Genomic DNA, 18,474 nt, shown 5'->3' with positions numbered 1-18,474 from the left:
CAAGAGACCTTTTGCATCAAGCATATTCCAGTTACATCATACTCACACTTATAAGCATCCTTTCATAAAACGTATGGAGTGCAACATCACCGGTTGCCCTAACTACCCTGCTTTCGCTGCTTCCTGATGGCACAGAATTGACAACAAAAGAGCCAGGCTAGGAGGCTTCTAAAACCGAGAGAGCTGTTCTATCGTGGCCACATCCTCTCAGGAGGTATCAAACCCCCTCTCTCCGTTTCTATCCCCCAAATCCTATCAGCTCAATGATTTTTGTCCCTGGAGGAGCCTCGAGGGAGGCAGAAGAAGCGGAGAGGATTGCGTTGGGGGTAAATAAAACAGAGAAGAGTTGTTCCTCTTGGGATTTTGGTGTGTTTCCCTGGTGATCCTGACGGAGGAACGGGAAGCATAATTCCAGTTTGACCCAAGGTGTTTTTTTTTTCCACTTTTCACAGCTTCTTTCACAGACTAGACTCCTTCCTAGTCTGGGCCCAATCCTTTCCCCTGGTACAGTCCTTGTTACTTCCAGCAGACATCTTAGGTGGTAAGCAGGGGGTTTCTCATGACTGGCAGCCCCTTTGTCTTCCTTCACCCCCTTTTATAGCTTTGGCATAAGGCAAGAATCTTTTGTCTCTCTGGGTCCAGAGGTGGGTGGGGCCTTGGCGGACAGTGTGGAGTGAGGGCAGGTCCTAGGGCGGAGCAGGGATAAAGCACCCCCCGGGGAAATGGGAAAGTTGGCGCCTGTGAACATAACTATAAATTTAAGAGATATGCATAATGAAACATCAGCATAGTGTGTGTTTGAGACTCTAGTGCCAATGTGCAAGCACAATCCGATATATCCAAATTAGCCATAGACACCTTATATACAGGCTAAATACCCGTATGCATCCAGTAGGTGAATTACATTTCCCAACCATGTATATGGGAATTTTTCTAATTTCTGTCTTTTTCTATCACTCCGTTTGGAAGTTTCGGACATTTTTCCTGTTCCAATAACCCCCATATCGCTGCGACGAGGTGGAGAACTCACACTTTCAAACCACGTGTGACCAATTTGCTGTCTCATCTTGTAGTGTGTTAGTAGCTCACGTTCACGAACTAATCTAACCTCCCACAACCTCTGTGAGTTCAGGAAAGTGTGCAATCCCCACACTCCTGATGGAGAATCTGAGGCATGGAGCGGTCTAATGACTCACTTCAAATTACACAGGAATCCTGAGGCAATGCCAAGAAAGGAGCCTGCATCTCCTGAGTCCAAAGCTAACATCTGAACTACACGGCCATTCTTCCTTCCTTTGTCAGAGCTAGAATAGCAGTACATTGAAATCCAAGGGATATTTTTTCTCCCATGCCATCCATCTCCAATCTCTTGCTTCCTCATCCTGGAGGTTCTTGATTGGCCCTGGAACACAAGCTTTCACCCGTTTGGGAGTCTGTGTTTTGCATCCAATGGAAAAGACCTTGGGAGGGGAGGGGGACAGGTCTGGAGCTCCGCTTTAATACATCAGACACAACCAGCTCCTGTCCCCCAGTGAAGATAGTGCTGTGTTTGTGCAAGAGCCCAGTATCAGTCTCTGCTAACAAGCGTGATGCGCGCATGGCCTTGTCTACACACAGCATTTCACAGGCTCAACTAAAAGGGTGTTGCTTGAAACAGATTCAGTCACACTGATGCAAGCCTCTATGTAGTTCTCAGACAGCACTTTCTAACCAAGGATCTCAGATCACTTTACAAAGGAGACCAGTATCAGCCGCATTTCACAGATGGGGAGAGAGCGATACAGAGCCATGCCCAAACTCCTCCAACAGGCTAGTGGCTATGCTGGAAAGAGAACCCAGCAATCCTGAATCCAGTGCTGTATCCACTAGACCACACTGCCTCCCTTATTGCAGTTTCACTTAATCCATTTTTTTTCTTTTTAAACCCACCAGGAGATTAAAAAGGACCTTGGGGACTTTACAATTCACTTTAATACAATTATTCCATGGATCATAAGAATGTAGAATCCATTCGCTTTTTTTAAAAATGCACCTGTAAAATCCCACTCAAAACTGGAGATTATTAATTAGCTCCCACCCTTTCAGGTTCACTTCTCCAGTATCCACCTCCTCCCCGTTCCCCACTACCCAATTACCCTTCTCCAATGCCCCATTTCTGGTTCCGGTTGCCCCCGTCCCGGTCTATGTCCCTGCAAACTGCTAGAATCCTGCAGAATCAGTGTTGGGATACACAGACAGGTCGATGCCTTTTCCCCTTTCTCTTGGGTTTGACATGCACAAATACCCTTTGGCCTCCAGGACAAACTGGGCTGTGTGAGGCTAACCATGTATATTTCTAAGGCTCTACATTATACCCTGTGATGCAGGGACACAGTCTGAACTGGGATCCTCTCCCCAAACACAGTAAAGGGAGGATTTTTTCTCCAGGGACAGAGGCCGGTGGGAAAGTGAATATTGGGGCCTCATTATCAGCATCAAAAAATGCCACCCGCCCCTCTTCGCAGTCCAGATAAATCCCAATTGTTCTGGGCCGTTCAGCAAGGGAGAGGGGGATCTTGGGGGAGGTGAGAGCCAGGTACTGAGTCCCACATTGACCCACCGCCCAGATGCCCTCCTCCGGGTTAACACTGACCCGTCCCTTCCTCCTCACAGACTCTCTGGCCACCCCTACAGCCCAGGCTCCCCCATCCTCCACCTCCACCTCCCAGTAATGCCTCCCCGAGGAGAAGCCCTCCAGGCCCAGCACGCAGCGAGACGAATCAAATCTCTTGGGATTGTCGGGCACGTGCTGGCGCGTGTCTTCCCATCTCACGCTTTTCCCATCCTCAGACAGGACGAGGCGGGGATGAGCCGTGTCCGGATCCAGAGTCACATCCGCTAGGGGGGACCAAGAGCGAATCAGAGTGTTAGGGGCAGAGCTCAGTCCTGGGGGCGGCTAGGACCATTTCTCAGCAGCCCCATCCTGGCTGGGACCCTCCCTGATTTCCTGCTTCTCTGTCCCGGATTGCAGCGAGCTGCCTCTGCTGGGGCAGAGCGGGGATTTCACTGTGGCTCCCACCTCCCAGGCACTAGAGGTGCTGTCACAGCTGCAGTTTTGGCTGCAGATTCTGCCTCTCTGCTTCCCACCCTGCTGCCCCACTCCTAGCCACAGAGCTGGGGAGAGTGAAGACAGGACTGGCCTTAGAGGTGGGTGTGTGGGCTGGGCCGCCGCCCAAGGCGTGGTATTTAAGGGGACACCAGACTGGTACCTCCTACCCCCTGTCCTGCCGACAGCCAGTGCTTAATTTGTGCCAGGGTTGAGCACCAGCACCTCTTTCAATACAAATTAAGCACTGAGGGAAGGCAGCGGGGCCTGGATGGGGGGAACCAGTGGGGTCGGGGCGATAGGGTGGTGGGGCACCTGTGGGGGCCAGGGGCACCAAAATACAAGTTTGCCCAGGCACAGGCAGTGGATATCAAAGGCTAGGGGAGACTAAGCCTCCCTAACCCAGGCTGGGGCCCCACCCATGTTCCCCTAAAGCTGGCAGGGACTTAGCTCGGACTGGAGGCCAGGGGCTGGGCTGGCTGGGGCAGCTTGGGCCGGTGTAGCTAGGGTAACCAGATGTCCCGATTTTATAGGGACAGTTCCAATTTTTGGATCTTTTTCTTATATAGGCTCCTATTACCCCCCACCCCATCCCAATTTTTCACATTTGCTGTCTGGTCACTCTAGGTGCAGCTGGGGTGCTCAGGGCTTCGTCAGCACAGGGAGGGCAGGGCTGGGGGCTACCCTCCCCAAAAGGGGGGGTTCACCTGCCGCCCATGCGCCCAGGGAACCATTTTCCCTAAGGCCGGCCCTCAGAGGAGGGACACCAGCATCAGCAGCCTGGGTGGGTTCCTCAGCCAAGAGGTAGAAGTAGAGAAAAGGATAGCCCGGGGGGGTGCAGGGTGAAAGGAGGGATCAGAGGTGGTAGGTGAGGGCATTGGGGAGGATAGAACTGCCCCATGGGAAAAAGAAATTTCGATAATACTTATGAATTATTTGTAAAGAAACATTTTCAAAAGTAAGTGTGTGTGAGAGAGAGAAAGAAAACACCTCTCACTTTCCAACCAGCTCTCATCCTACGTTCTAGTCCCAAGGAATCTCTTCTGGTCCAGCATTTCCCAAACTGTGGGGGTCCGACCCAAAAGGGGATCGCAAGACCATTGGGGTGGGGGGCTCACAAGAGTGTGGCTCCCAGCTCTGAAGGCAGCATCGCCGCCAGCAGCAGCACAGAAGTAAGGAAGGCGCAGTGTGGAAGGGGGTCGTCATTTTTTCAAATATTTTCAAAGCGGGTCCTAGCCAAAAAAAGGTTGAGAACCTCTGCTCTAGGCCCTTACAGAGTTCAGTAATGACAACATCATGGTTTACTGTTATTGTCTGGACTTTACATGAACAGCTAATTGGTCCATCTCCTCCCACTGTCTTATGTCAAGTTCCCCTCTTCCCAGATCCCTTCTCTGTACCTTGGAATTTCCTCAGCGTCTCCTTTAGAGCAATAGTTTTATGAGAGATGCTGTTGGGGGTTTTCTCTGGCTCAGGAGAAACCTCCTCCGGTTGCGGGACCTTCCCCAGCTCACACCTGGAAAGTAAGACTCTTCTAATTCATTATTTAGTTTATGCCTTATTCTCCATTGTTTGTTTGCTTTTTTAAAAAAAAAATCTTTCCCCATGACTTTTATGCTATGGAACCCCGCTGTCCTGATAGGACTGAGGTGAAACCCTGATCCCAGTGAAGTCCATAGCAAAATTTCTTTTTACTTCAGGAGGGCCAGGATTCTGCCCCTAGACTGCCTTTGTGTATCCCAGCCTCAGGGTATGTCTTCTCTACCAACATTAAAGCACTGCCGTGGCAGTGCTTTAACGTGGCCGTGTAGACGCGGCTCCAGCTCTAGCTCTCTCCCAGCGCTATAAAAAACCCACCCCCACGAGGGGAGTAGCTCCCAGCACTGGTGCACTATCTACACTGCCGCTTTACAGCGCTGAAACTTGCATCACTCATTGGGGTGTGTTCAGTGATGAGCTGCCATAATCTTAACAACTGGTTCCCTTCTCACCCCACAAGGGGGTCGTGGCCCGCCCCCGCCCTCCAGGACTTCTGCCACATCCACCCACCCCCTTCCCTGTCCCCTGACTGCCCTATCCAACCCCTCCTCATTTCTGATGGCCTCCCGGGACCCCTGCCCCATCCAACCACCCCTTCTCCGTGTCCCCTGACCGCCCCTGGAACCTCTGCCCCTGACTGCCTCCCACCGCCCCATCCAACCCCTCCTCCTTCCTGACTGCTCCCCCGGGACCCTTGTCCCCATTCAACCCCCCGTTCCTTGCCCTCTGACCGCCCCGACCCCTATCCACTCCCTCCACCCCCCGGAACTCCCCTGCCCTATCCACACACACACACACACACACTGCTCTTTGCCCCCTTACCGTGCTGCCTGGAGGTGGCTGGCAGCGCTACAGCCATGCCGCTCGGCTGGAGCCGGGCCACACCACTGCGCAGCGCCTGGAACAGTGGGTCAGGCGGAGCTTGCAGCCCCCCCACTTCCTGCAAATCAGCTGTTCATGCAGGAAGCCTGGGAGGGCTGAGAAGCAAGCAGTGGCTTCACGCTCAGGCCCAGGGAGGTGGAGGTGAGCTGAGGCGGGGAGCGGTTCCCCTGTGTGTCCCCCTCCATGGGTTACCTGCTACGGTTGTTAAATTTAGAAGCCCCTTTAGAACTGGGTATCCTGCTCAGGACAACCGGTTCTAAAAGGGCTTCTAAATTTAATAACCGGTTCCCGCGAACCAGTGCGAACCAGCTCCAGCTCACCACTGGGTGTGTTTTTTCACACCCCTGACCAAGCAAGTTTCATTTTTGTAAGGTGGCCGTGTAGACAAGCCCTCAGTTGAAGCTTCCCTAACAGAGTTTTATTCCTGTGCTTTATATATGGACCAGACAAAACCCATCTGAACCCACGGCCAATTCGATCCTTGGCTTTCCTGCTGTGATTTACCAATAAGTGGGCAAAAAATATGACGTCTGTGCTGTACATCTTTGTGATGTGGCCATTTAAGCGCTTGGAAGTGGACTGAGAGAACACCACAGCTCCAGCTTGTCTCATGCATCACCCAAAAGTTATCAGGTAGCCAAGAATTTTGCTCTCAGCCAGTAGAGATATAAACATAGATAAGTGGAGATCATCATTTTTTTAAAAATGATCTTTTTGCTCTATGTTCACATAAATCTTGTTTCACTACGAGAGCCACTGTGTGTTTGGAAATTCACTCTGCCTTCCCTCTAGGAGGAGGAAAGCACCCGGGTCTCCTCATTCGGAGGGACCTGCACGGTAAGGCTTTCTGGAGCATAGGACACCGATGCTTGTCTTAGTCAAAAGGGCAAGGAAGGAGGGATCCTTTCCCAGTGAGGTGTATGGCAGAACAGGCGCTGGCTTCCTCATTTCCCGGGAGTGCTCAACCCACGCTCTGCCCCACTCCATCCCTTCCCACAAGACCCCACCCCGGACCACCTCTTCCCACCCCATTCCATCCCTTCCCTTGAGTGCGCCCTGCCCTCTCTCTGCCCCCTCCACCTTAGTGCCTCCTGCACGTCGCCAAACAGCTGATCCGCAGTGGGCGGGAGCTACTGGGAGGGAGGGGGAGGAGGTGATCAGCGGGGCCACCGGTGGGTGCTGAGCATAATGGAGCCCTATTAGTCTGTGGTTTGGGGCCCCTAAATACTACCACAATACAAGCCGATAATAACAGAACAGAAACTTGTGAGTGGGAGTGAGAAGGAGCCACGTACCTGCTCAAGGTGCTTCGGACATCCTAGAAGGGGAAAGGAGAGAAGGAACCTTAGTGAAATCAACGAGATGCAACGCAAACCAATCTCGGTAGCTGTTTAGATGAGTTCAGGATATAACCTTAGGGCTATTCTTTGTACCTAACTGCTTAGTCCATTGTGCCCCTTCCTTCGAGTAGGCTAGAAGAGAAGCAAACTGAAATCCGCTCTTTAGGCCAGGGGTTAGGGTGTGTATCTCTAAGGTGGGGAACCCCTGTCACATCTCTTCTCATCAGACAGGGACTGAACCAGAATTTCTTACCTCCCGACCGAGTACCCTTATTACTCAGCTAAAGGTTGCAAGAGTAAGCCGGCTCTGCCACCAGCGTGGCTTTGTTGGGCACTAGTTACCCACCTGACTCTTTCCCACAAGAACGATTTAAGCACCAGAAGCCACCAGTCTCCAGGTAAGGGGTTCCCATTTGCAAAACCCAGGCACCTCCCCTGCAGTCCAGATTTGGGCACCTCTCTTTGTAAGAGTGGTGGGCGTGAGACACACCCCTCTCCTCGGCATCTCCCATCGGCCGGCTTCGGCGGCTCCTTGCCTAGCATGCTGGCTTTTGTGGCTCCCGTCCTTCAGTGCCTAGCTCTGCCAGTGCCTCGTGCAGGGAGCCTGGGGGCCTGACATTGTGGATCCCACTGTTGTTACAGTGATTTTCTAAGGACCCAAAAGTTAGGCCTTGCAATGACAAGTCCCTTTGGGATCCAGGTTTCTTTGCCTCAGTCCACCCCATCTGTAAATTGCAGCTAATAATCCTTCCCTAAGAAGAGGATCAATGCATTAATTTTGGGGAGGCATGCAGATCTGATGGTCATGGGGGACATTTGAGTACTTAGATAGGTTATATTTGATTTAAAATACCCAGGTTCTCCGAACAATGAAGCAAATAACAATACTAATAGATAGAAAGAGTAAAAAATTATATGTCAGCTGCATAACCCGGGAGTTCTACTCTAGTGTTTGACTCCTGGACTTCAAGGCTCTTGCGTATCAAGGATCCAGTATCTCACCTGCAGGAATTCACTCGCTGGCTGCTGGCACTTCCCCTCTAGCTCGCTGATCATGTCATTTAGACAGGAAATCTCCTCCAAGAGTTTGGCAATGTTCTCATCCCTTCTCTTCTCAATCTCCTTGTCCAGTTCTTCCAATCGGGCCAGCAGGAGTCGCTCTTGTTCCTCCAGGAACTGCCGCAGCTGCTCAAATTCAGACAGAATCTTCAGCCTCTCTGTTTCTACCTGCTCCTGTAATGAGGAAGGGAAAGGACAGGGCAGGCCCCACAGAGTGAGTCACCTGGGGCCAGATCTTCAGCTGGTTTAACTCTACGAATATCAAGGCAGCTCTGCCAATTCATGGCAGCTCCAGATGAGACCCTGGGTATTCAATGGGGAGGGGGAAGGGGTATTTTATTGCAATCTTAAATAGTGCTTGAGAGAAACTTTCCCATAAAAACATAACGGCCAGACTGGGTCAGACCAGAAGTCCATCTAGCCCACTATCTGTCTTCCAACAATGGCCAATGCCAGGTGCTTCAGAGGGAATGAACAGAACAGATGATCATCAAGTGATCCATGCCCTGTCACTCATTCCCAGCTTCTGGCAACCAAGGTAGGGACACCATCCCTGTCCATCCTGGCTAATAGCCATTGATGGACCAATTCTCCAGGAATTTATCTAGTTCCCAGTATTGTTAGGGGGAAGATTTTCCTACAGTTCCCTGCTGGCTGTAATCTGACTGGTGAGTCTATGTGCCTGACACGAGAGAGTCTGTGACCTTTCAGGTAGGTCCCTGAAGGAGAAGTTAAGACAGGACTCTGAGGGTATATCCACAGAGCAAAGAAAAACCTGCAGCTGACCTGTGCCAGCTGACTTGGGCTTGCAGGGATTGGGCTGCAGCACAGGCACCAAATCCATGGGTGCTCCAGGGCTGGAGCACTCACAGGGAAAAAGAGTGGGTGCTCAATACCCACCAGCGGCCCCATTGATCAGCTCCTTCTCCTCACACAGCGCCTCTCACATGCCAGTGATCAACTGTTCAGTGGCATGCACGATGCGCTGGGGCAGGGAGCGGGAGAAGCGGAGGCAGGAAGAGGCGGAACGAGGCTGGGGTACACTCAGGGCAGGGTGTGGAATGGGGCAGGGCCTTGGGGGAAGTGGGGAAGTGAGGGTGGGCGTGGGGCAGAGCGGGGGTTGAGCACCCACAGGGAAAACAGAAAGTCGGTGCTTCTGGGCTGCAGGGCTGTTTCATGGCTGTGTAGACTTCAGGGCTCAGGGTGGAGCCTGAGCTCTGGGACCCTTCACTTCTCAGGGTCCTAGACCCCCACAGCCTGAGCCCGGCGAACCTCAGTCAGCTGGCACGGGCCAGCCATGGGTGTCTAGTTACTTTGTAGACAGACCCTGGATGACATTGAGAGTGAGAGAGGCTGGGGGAAGCAAACAAACAAAAAAGAATGAAACAAAAGAGAACTCAACAGACAGCTTAACCCTCTAATACAGGGTAGGCAACTTGCGGCACGCTAGCTGATTTTCAGTGGCACTCACACTGCCCGGGTCCTGGCCCCTGGTCCGGGGGGCTCTGCATTTTAATTTAATTTTAAATGAAGCTTCTTAAACATTTTTAAAACCTTATTTACTTTACCTACAACAATCATGTATATTATATTTTATTGTATATTATAGACTTATAGAAAGAGACCTTCTAAAAACATTACAATGTATGACTGGCGCGTGAAACCTTAAATCCAAGTGAATAAATGAAGACTTGGCATCGCACTCCTGAATGGTTGCTGACCCCTGCGCTAAAACATTAACTCAGGAAATCCGGATAGTTGCCCAGCTCCCAGAGATGCCCAAACATGTAGACATCTAGGGGTGCAAACAGGAACCCCCAGAAATTCCCGGCATGTCCAAACACAGACACACAGACCCAGACTGAGCCTGGACTTGGCAGGGATGGGGGAAGAACAGGCACTTTCTGTATCACACGAGCTGCCTTGTGCCCCTGGAGCAGATGTGATGCTTCTGGCTGCTCAGGAGAGGGAAGGGAGGCAGCCAGGCCATGGCCTCATGCCTGGTGCAAGCCAGCCCAGGATCACACACTGCATCTCTCCCCCTTCACATATCAGAGTCCAGGAGCATTTTCACCAGCCTGAGTACAAGACACATAGTCTCTGCCACAATCCAGCCGGCAGAGACGGGACATCCCCAAAGGGGAACATAGAAACACAGGATCTCACTCAGTGACACGTGGTCACAGCATGAGACCCAGACTCTCCCATCCCCAGGACCCCCACACTACCAGAGTGATACCCACCCTGGGAGGGACATGCACCTACACGTCCTTGCTGGATAATAACAACTGGTACCTACCAGATGCTCCCAGATTCTTGCCTCTTTGGTCACTTTCAATCCCATCAGCTTTTCTCTCTCTTCCTTCAGAATCTGTAATTGGATCTGAATTTTTTCCTGAGCAAAGAAATAATGTTGGGTGTTCAACTTTTTTTCCCTTCTTTGGATAGCAGCTTAGGGAGAATCCAGTCCCTACAACCCAGCTGCACGGATATGACTGCATTTGTTTAAACTCTTTACAGCTGATTTAACTCAAAAGCCGGCCCTGGGAAGGTGGCTCCAGATTGAGCCTGGAGCAGGGGATTGGCGTGCAGGAGGGAGTGAGGGTGCAAGCTCTGGGAGGGAGTTTGGGTGCAGGTTCAGGGCTGGGGCAGGGGGTGGGAGGGAGATTGGGTGCAAGAGGAGACTCTGGGTTGGAGCAGGGGGTGGGGTGCAGGAAGGGGTGCGAGGTGGCTCCCAGTTGACTGTGCAGCAGGTCTAAGGGAGGCTCCCTGGCTGTCCTGGTACCATACCGCTCTGGGAAGCAGCTGGCATGTCTCTGCGGCCCAGGGGGGAGAGGGCAGCAGGCAACTCCTTGCACTGCCACTGGCCCTGCCCCCCTAGTGCCAACTCCACAGCTCCCATTGGCCGGGCACTATGACCAATGGGAGCTGCGGGGGCGGTGCTTCAGGCGCCAGCAGCTCACAGAGACCCACTGCCCCCTCCCCTCAGATGCCACAGAGACATGCATCTGGGAGTGGCGTGGGGACAGGGCAGGCAGGGAGCCTGCTTAGACCTGCTGTGCTGCCAGACTTTTAGCAGCCAGAGATCGCGATTGACTGGCAGAGGCTCCAGGATTGACCAGTCTATCGTGATCTACCGGCTGGTGACCACTGCGTTAGATTAAGGGAATAGCTCCATTGTCTTCAGTCAGACAATTCATGCTCTTAAAGTTAAGCTCATGCCGAAGCGTTTTGCTGAATCGGGCCCTGTATTAGTGCTGTCGGTTTTATTCAACTCCTGAGCAATGTCATTTTGAACAGAACTATTAGGTAGCAAAAGTTCAGCGTCACTTTGATCCAACTCCCAGACGTTATTCAGCAAGAGGTTGAGAACAGAGATCAATTAATGTAAGAGTGTCATTTCCTGTCTTCTTAATGGTATGTGTGTGTGTATATATACACACACAGGAAATGAGGCATTCAGATTAAACTAGCGAGAAACCTAAATATGTGCAAGTCTAGACATTCACAGTGGAAGATCCCATTCTATGTGATGCTTTACTTATTTAAACTCCTGCCTGTTACAACAGACTGGGCTTCCCTACCTTGTACTCCTGGGCAGCCTCTTCTATGGGAACCACCGTGTGAGCTCTGTGAGCCTGGGACTCTCGGCAGATCACACAGATGGGGGCTTGATCCTCCTCGCAGAACAGCTTCAGGGTCTCCTGGTGTTTCTCACACACTCGCTCGCCTCCTGAGCCTTTGGCTGCCTGTAAGCTCAGCCGCTTGGCTATTTCGATAATTTTCGCCAGCTCCCTGTTGGGTCTGAAGTTTCTCTGCTGGGCAGTTTCTCTGCACTGGGGGCAGGAGAAGTTGGTATCCGATTCCTCCCAGTAGTTGGTGATGCAGGCCCGGCAGAAGTTGTGCCCACAGTGGATAGACACCGGGTCTTTGAAATACTCCAGACAGATGGAACAAGAAGCTTCATCCTGGAGCCTCTGTACAGGGCTGTCTGCAGCCATGGCTCCCAGCAGGGGAAAGTGACAGGTTTCATTTCACTTTCCTGCCTTTAGACTGCAGCCGCAATTGGGTGTTTGTTCACTTAGGGTCTTTCTCATTGGCTGAGCTGGGGGGGAAGCCTGTTTGATTTTCAGGCTCTGGAGAGTGTGCAGAGAAATGCAAAGCTCTCTGTGAAGGGACCGATATTAAATTCCCCCAGGCAAAGAGCAGTGCTGAAGTGGGGGGGGAAGTGATAAATCTTTCTGTGTTTCTTTAAGAGGAAAAACCCTGAGAGAACACTGTCGCTTTTTCAGAAATAAATATATAAAATAGCCATTTAAACCTAATGACATATGGGCCCACTAGAGGTTACTGTTTATTTAATATAAGAAACTGACAAACATAAATTAGGCCCTGATCCTGTTTACATACCAAGGCAAACTCCTTCCAAAACATGGCAAAATTGAAATGCACAGTTAAAGCCATAACCTAAGCCAGGGGTTGGCAACCTACGGCTTGCGTGCCAAAGGTGGCACGCGAGCCGATTTTTGACAGCATGCAGGGCGGGCTGAGCCACTCAGTCTGTCGCTCTGGGGTTCCCGCTGCTGGCCCCTTGCCAGCCGGGGTCCCCCCTGTGCCACAGCCCCACTCAGCACCCGTTGCTGGCCTGGGGGAAGGAACCCCAGGCCGGCAGTGGGCTGAGACCCCAGCTGGCAGGAGCCAGTGGTGGAAACCCCAGAGTGGTGGCAGGCTGAGCCGCTCAGCCCGCTGCTGCTCTGGGGTTCTGGCTGCTGGCCCCTTGCCAGCCGAGGTCCCCTCCACAGCCCCCCTAACCTTGCTTCCAGTTGGAGTTCCAGCACAGGCCCCCTGCCAGACAGGGTCCAGGCTTCCGGCCCTGCTCAGCCCTACCAGCCGCCAGCTCCACTCACTTCAGCTGCTGATCTGGGGTTCCAGCCGCTGACCTCCTGTCAGGCGGTTATCAACTTATAACTCAGAAGCCTGTGTGCAGATTGAAGTATCTAAATCGGTGCCACCAGACATTGGAAAACTCAGCAAGGAAAAGCAAGGGCAAGGATCACACTAAACTAATAAGATCTGCATTTTAATTTAATTTTAAATAAAGCTTCTGAAACATTTTGAAAACCTTGTTTACTTTACATATAACAGTAGTTTGGTTATATATTATAGACTGACTTATAGAGACACCTTCTAAAAAATGTTCAAATGTATTACCGGCACGCAAAGCCTTAAATTAGAGTGTATTCATGAAGACTCAGCACACCACTGCTGAAAGGTTGCCGACCCCTGACCTAAGCTCTGCCCTTTCTACTTTACCTCCTACCGACCCTCCATCCTCCTCTCCCACCATCCTTTCTGTGTCAGGTGAGGAGAGGCTCCTAATGAAGGAAGTTTTGAGCAGGACTTCAAAGCAAAATCTTAAACCTGTTCAGTCAATCTACTGCATTTGCAAAGTTTGCCTCGGGCGTTAAGGCTCAGAGTCAGTGCAATCTGTGCCCACAAAGGCACACAAAGTGGTAATGAAACATTCAGTGATAATTAAGGCTTCAATTTTTTCACAGAGGTTGCGGAAGTGACGGAATCTGCGACTTCCTGTGACCTTCATGAATTTAGCCCTGTTGGCCGGGAGCTGCAGGGTCCCCCCACCATCTGCTGCAGCAGGAGGACTCCACAGCTCCCCATGGCAACGGGTAACAGTGGGCCCCCGGAGCTCCCAGCCACTGCGGGCAGCAGAACCTCAGCTCCTGGCCACAGCGGCGAGGGCCCCCCTGGAGCTCCAAGTTGCTGCAGGCAGTGGGACTCCCGGCACAGCTCCTGGCCGACACAGGCGGTGGGACCCTTTGCAGCTCCCAGCCTCCGCATGGGGCAGGGGACCCAGGAGCTCTGAGCTGCTGATGGCAGCAGGGCCCCAGGAGCTCTGAGCCGCAGCAAGCACCAGGGTCCTTCAAAGCTCCCAGCGGCCACAGGTGGCAGGGGTACCCCAGAGCTCCAAGTGAAGGGACCCTGGAGCTCCAAGCCCCCACAGGTGGTGGGGGCCCCCAGAGCTTGGAGCAGCCCCTGCAGCTGCCTAACTTTTTCAGGCAGTGTGGGGACTGCAGCTGGGCTCCCCAAACTGTAGGGGTATTTTTAGTAAAAGTCACAGACAGGTCACGGGGGGCTTCCATGCATATTTTTTTTATTGCCCATGACAAAATCTTAAGTCTTAGTGATAATATATCAGATGTTTGGGGAAAGTCAATGATCCCCAGTCAGATCCCTCGCCCCCCTGCATCTCCTGCCCTGAAGAATTATGGCAGAGGCCAGACAGCAGGAGCCGTGGGACTCACGGCAACCCGCATGGACATTAGGGGATGCCCACGAAAGCAGGGCTATCCATGTAATGTCCCGGGGTCCCTGCACTGGATCAGACCCCCAGGCTGGAACCACTAGGGATCTCCCTTGGCTACAGCTGCCTGCAGACACCCAGATGGCGCACTCAGTGGGAAGGGTACCATGGCCCAGACCTGTGCATTCTTCAAGTTCTAAAGTAAGTTCTAAAAGACATAGTGGAGCTGATATGCATTCCCACCCAGCTGGCCACAGCTCCACCTGGACCCCCTTGTGGTTTCAGTACAATGCGGAAAGGCCTCAACAGGACTGGGGAGAGCTGATGCCACACAGGGTATGTCTACACCGCACACTAAGCTTGGGCTGTAACTCAGGTTTGAGCCCAAGCCCCATTTCCGTCCACACACAAATCAGTGTGACTCGGGTCAGTGAGTGTCTAGGGCCCCGTTATGGGAATAGCTCAGAACCCGAGTCCTGCTGTGGCTCGGGTCCAAGCCTTGTCATGGTGCAGTGTGGACACAGCTCAAGCCACAGACCCGAGTCAGAGGAGACCTGGGTTTACAAGGCAGTGTAGGCTTTTTATTTATTGACTGGAGCACATGAACTTGGGAGATTCTTGCTCGGCCCTGGCTCCTAATGGAGCGAACACAGTCCTTTCCACTGAGTGACAGGGAGCTTCTGGGGTAACTGCCACAGGTGGCAGGTATTAAGGACCAGGGCAGGCTAAGCTTCCCCTGACCCAGGCTGTGGCCCCGCCGATGTTCCCTGGGAGCCCCACCCTCCCTCTCCCTCTACCCAGAAGCCAGCGGGGGCTCAGCTCCGGCCAGAAGACTGGAGCTCAGGCCCACCGGCGGCCAGGGGCAACACTTAGGCTGGCCCAGGAAGGGGGTCAGCTTAGTGGCCCAGTCTGGTGCTCATGGCCGGCCTGGTGCTTGGGAGTGTTGGCAGCTTACCTGGGGGCTGAGGCTGGTGGGCCAGGGCTCCTCCGATCACAGGGGGGGGGGCATCTTGGGGCTCAAGCTGGTGGGTGGGGGCTTGAGCTCAAGAGATGGAGCCAGTGAGCTAACCTCCCCAAAGGGGGGGTTCGTCCCCCACCCCTGGTAATAGGGTGACCAGTTGTCCCTATTTTATAGGGACAGTCCCAATTTTTTGGTCTTTTTCTTATATAGGCTCCTATTACCCCCCCACCTCCTGTCCCGATTTTTCACACTTGCTGTCTGGTCGCCCTACCTCGTAATTGCTTTGGCCTCTTTCTTATTGGTAGATAAAATCAGGACACAGAACCCAGCCCCAGCCCAGAGCCTGCACCTCCAGCCAGAGTCCTTACCCCCACCCCCGCATCCCAACCCCCTGTCCCAGCCCAGAGCCCTCACCCTCACCCCAAACCCCTCATCTCCAACCCCACCTCAGAGTCCACACCCCCAGCTGGAACCCTCACCCCCCTCCCACACCCTAACCCCAACCCCAACCCCCTGTCCCAGCCCAGTGAAATGAGTAAGGGTGGAGGAGAGTGAGCGGGGAGGCGGGGCTCGGAGAAGGGACAGGGCGGGGGTGTTCTGTTTTGTGCAATTAGAAAGTTAGTAACCCTAGTCACACAGAACAAGCCCCACACTCCTCCACGGTAGTTAGGGGCCTTACTTCCACTGATTTCAATGTGAGTTTGGGGCCTGAATACCTTTAAAAATCTAAGGCAGCCGTGCCCTAAAGAGCTTCCAGGCTAATTCAGAGCCAGGATAAGAACAGCCAGACTGGGTCAGACCAAATGTCCATCTAGCCCAGTATCCTGTCTTCCGACAGCGGCCAGTGCCAGGTGCCCCAGAGGGAATGAACAGAACAGGTGATCATCAAGTGATCCATCCCCTGGACCCTTTCCTAAAGTGTGGGGAAAACAGCTCCAGTTTTCAACAGCTGAATGGAACTCTGGGGACCCATCACAACCCAAACTGTATGTTACCCACGTTCATCTCCCCAGAAATGTAAAACTGAGAAGAGAAAACTGCAGGGTCAGCCTTACGGGTGGGCAACCACCCAGAATGCCGTGGTCAAGAGGCAAGGATCAGGGTAGGCCTGCAGTGCGAGGCTGTGGAAGGGAGCTTTGGGCAATGGGGAAGCAGTGAGAACTAGGGGCGATAGGAGGAGGAAGCCGGGGAGGCTGTGGGAACATGGGGCAATGGAGGGATGAATGAGGTGACAGCAGGGGCCAGGGGCAATGAGGGCTGGGTGGGGAGGCATCAGGACCAGGGATGATGGGGGATGGGTGGGGACCCCAGGGAGGCAGCGGGGGTCAGGGATGATGGGGGGATGGGTGGGGAGCTTGGGGAGGCAGAGGGGGCCAGGGGGGATGGGTGGGGAGCCTAGAGAGCCAGCACCCAGCCCCAGCCCAGAGGCCTGAGGGGTGGGGGGGATCCTGGAGAGGCAGTGTGGGTCTGGGGGGATGGGTGGGGAGCCCAGGGAGGCAGCAGGGGCTTGATGGGGTGGGGGGATGGGTGGGGAGCCCAGGGAGGCAGCAGGGGCCTGGGGGGATGGGCAGGGAGCCGGAGAGGCAGTGAGGGCCAGGGACAATGGTGGGATGGGTGGGGAGCCTGGGGAGGCAGCAGGGCCTGAGGCCCCACCCACCCGCCACTCCCCTCCGTCTCCTCCCCCGAGGCCCTGCCCACCTGCCACTTGCTCCTCTGAAGGAGCAAGGGGCAGGTGAGGGAGGCGGTGGAGCGAGGATGAGGACTTGAGGGAAGAGGGGGAGCAAGGACAGGACCTCGAGGGCAGAGCGCTGGCCAGGCCACAGTCCAGGCACTGGAGGCCCCCCAACCCTGAGCCCAGGCTGTTGCGTGAACTGCTCCAGCTGGGAGCAGCCCTGGGAGGGGTGTTATTGGGGGATGCGTTTTGCACACACACCCTCTGCCCGCTGGGGTGGGGGGGAGAATTGCTGCAGCCCTTCAATGGATCTGTGCACCGCCCCCCCACCTGCCGCGGCCAGCTGGATAATACCATAGTGCAGCCATTTTGCCCCACTGGGGCTGGATTCGCTGGGCTCCGAACAGGCCACTTTGTTCCAAAATCACTTCCCTCCACTCAGAGCCTCCGCTCACCAGTTTGCCTCTTCTGCTGCCCAGGCAGATACGTGAGGCTTTGCCTGGCATCCGCTCACAACGTCCTGGCATCCACTTCCCGTCTCTGCAGCCCGTCACCAGCCTGCCTCTCCTCAGGGCATCGCTGCTGACTCACTGTGGAGCTTCAGGTCTGTGCACTGGTCCTCAGTGCTTCGTGGTGCTTTCTGCGCTCCAGCGTGGAGGCGGACTCTTGTGTCAGCTGAAGGGCGGGTGAGAGCGTTCCTGAAACCCGTGCATGAAACAAGGGAGCTGGGCCGAAGTTTATGTGCACCGAGGCCTCTTTTCAACTTCACCCCTCGGGCAGTGTGAAGGGGCCTTAAAGTGGGCAGTCACTGACCCAGAGCCAACAGGGAGCCCATGAGGCTAGCCCAGGGAGCCCAGAGCCACCCAGCCCTGCTCTGCCCGCAGTTCCGCTCCGGCCCGGGCCCCCCAGTCCCAGCTGCCAGGACACTAAAAGTCCGGTTACTAACCGGCCTCCACCACCAGGGGGTAGGAAGACCAGCAGCTGCTGCTGAAGCCTGGAGGAGCATGCAGAGCCGGCTGGAGGCTCCCTCATCCTGCCCCGAGTGTGGCTCCCCCTCCCTGTCCCAGTCACCTCCCCACCTCTGGAATGGAGCTTCCCCCTCCCCCGTCCTGCTCTATCACCCCCCTACCCCAGCTCCTGTGGGGGAGGGGCATGGACCAGATAAGGGGGGCGCAAGTGAAAAAGGTTGGGGACCACTGCTTTAGAAGGATGGATCACAGGGCCTCAACACCAGGATTTTGTGCCACCCAGGTCAATGAGGGTATGAACTATGCCACTGCCCCGGGCAGTTTGCCGATGCCTGGGCCCCTTCCCAGCACAGTGCCGGGGTGGGAGAGCTGGAAGGAGCCATGTGCATGATCAAGGCATTTCCAATGTCCTAAGAGGGAGGAAGAGAAAAGGAAGTTCATTCCCAAGCTGATAATAATCATAACAGTGACCAATTACACACGGCACCACGCAACCATCAGGACGTTCACTGAGCTGCAGCCAGCTTGTCCCTTTGAAGCACAGCTCGGTGGCTATACAGTAACACCACCTCTGTTTTGCAGTGGTGCATGTACACAAGAGGTGAGCCATTGGCCTGCAGTACAATGCCAGTGTAGGCAGGCTGGT

The 18,474-nt window shown here is 54.0% G+C and overlaps 1 protein-coding gene across 1 annotated transcript; it reads right to left on the bottom strand.

The window, feature by feature from the left end:
• Nucleotides 1–1,510: 1,510 nt before the first annotated feature.
• LOC120384026 (E3 ubiquitin-protein ligase TRIM39-like) lies at nt 1,511–12,202 on the bottom strand. The gene is made up of 6 exons (XM_039502344.1): nt 11,490–12,202; nt 10,205–10,300; nt 7,849–8,079; nt 6,802–6,824; nt 4,486–4,601; nt 1,511–2,877 (listed from the first exon to the last, which is right to left on the bottom strand). Exons 1-6 carry the CDS (start codon nt 11,904–11,906, stop codon nt 2,336–2,338), a joined length of 1,425 nt encoding a protein of 474 aa, XP_039358278.1. The 5' UTR covers nt 11,907–12,202; the 3' UTR covers nt 1,511–2,335.
• Between the last annotated feature and the right edge of the window lie 6,272 nt (nt 12,203–18,474).

This window comes from Mauremys reevesii, linkage group 15, assembly GCF_016161935.1.
Source record: "Mauremys reevesii isolate NIE-2019 linkage group 15, ASM1616193v1, whole genome shotgun sequence".
Taxonomy (NCBI): Eukaryota; Metazoa; Chordata; order Testudines; family Geoemydidae; genus Mauremys; species Mauremys reevesii.
The sequence above is the reverse complement of the archived record's forward strand: the minus strand, read 5'-3'. Positions and strand labels throughout refer to the sequence as shown.

Coding starts and splice junctions, on each gene's coding strand:
- LOC120384026 (XM_039502344.1), bottom strand. CDS start 11,906: ATGGCTGCAGACAGCCCTGTACAGAGGCTCCAGGATGAAGCTTCTTGT. Junction 10,301..11,489: donor AGGCTGCCCAGGAGTACAAG/GTAGGGAAGCCC, acceptor TTCTTTGCTCAG/GAAAAAATTCAGATCCAATT. Junction 6,825..7,848: donor CAGCGAGTGAATTCCTGCAG/GTGAGATACTGG, acceptor TTCCCCTTCTAG/GATGTCCGAAGCACCTTGAG.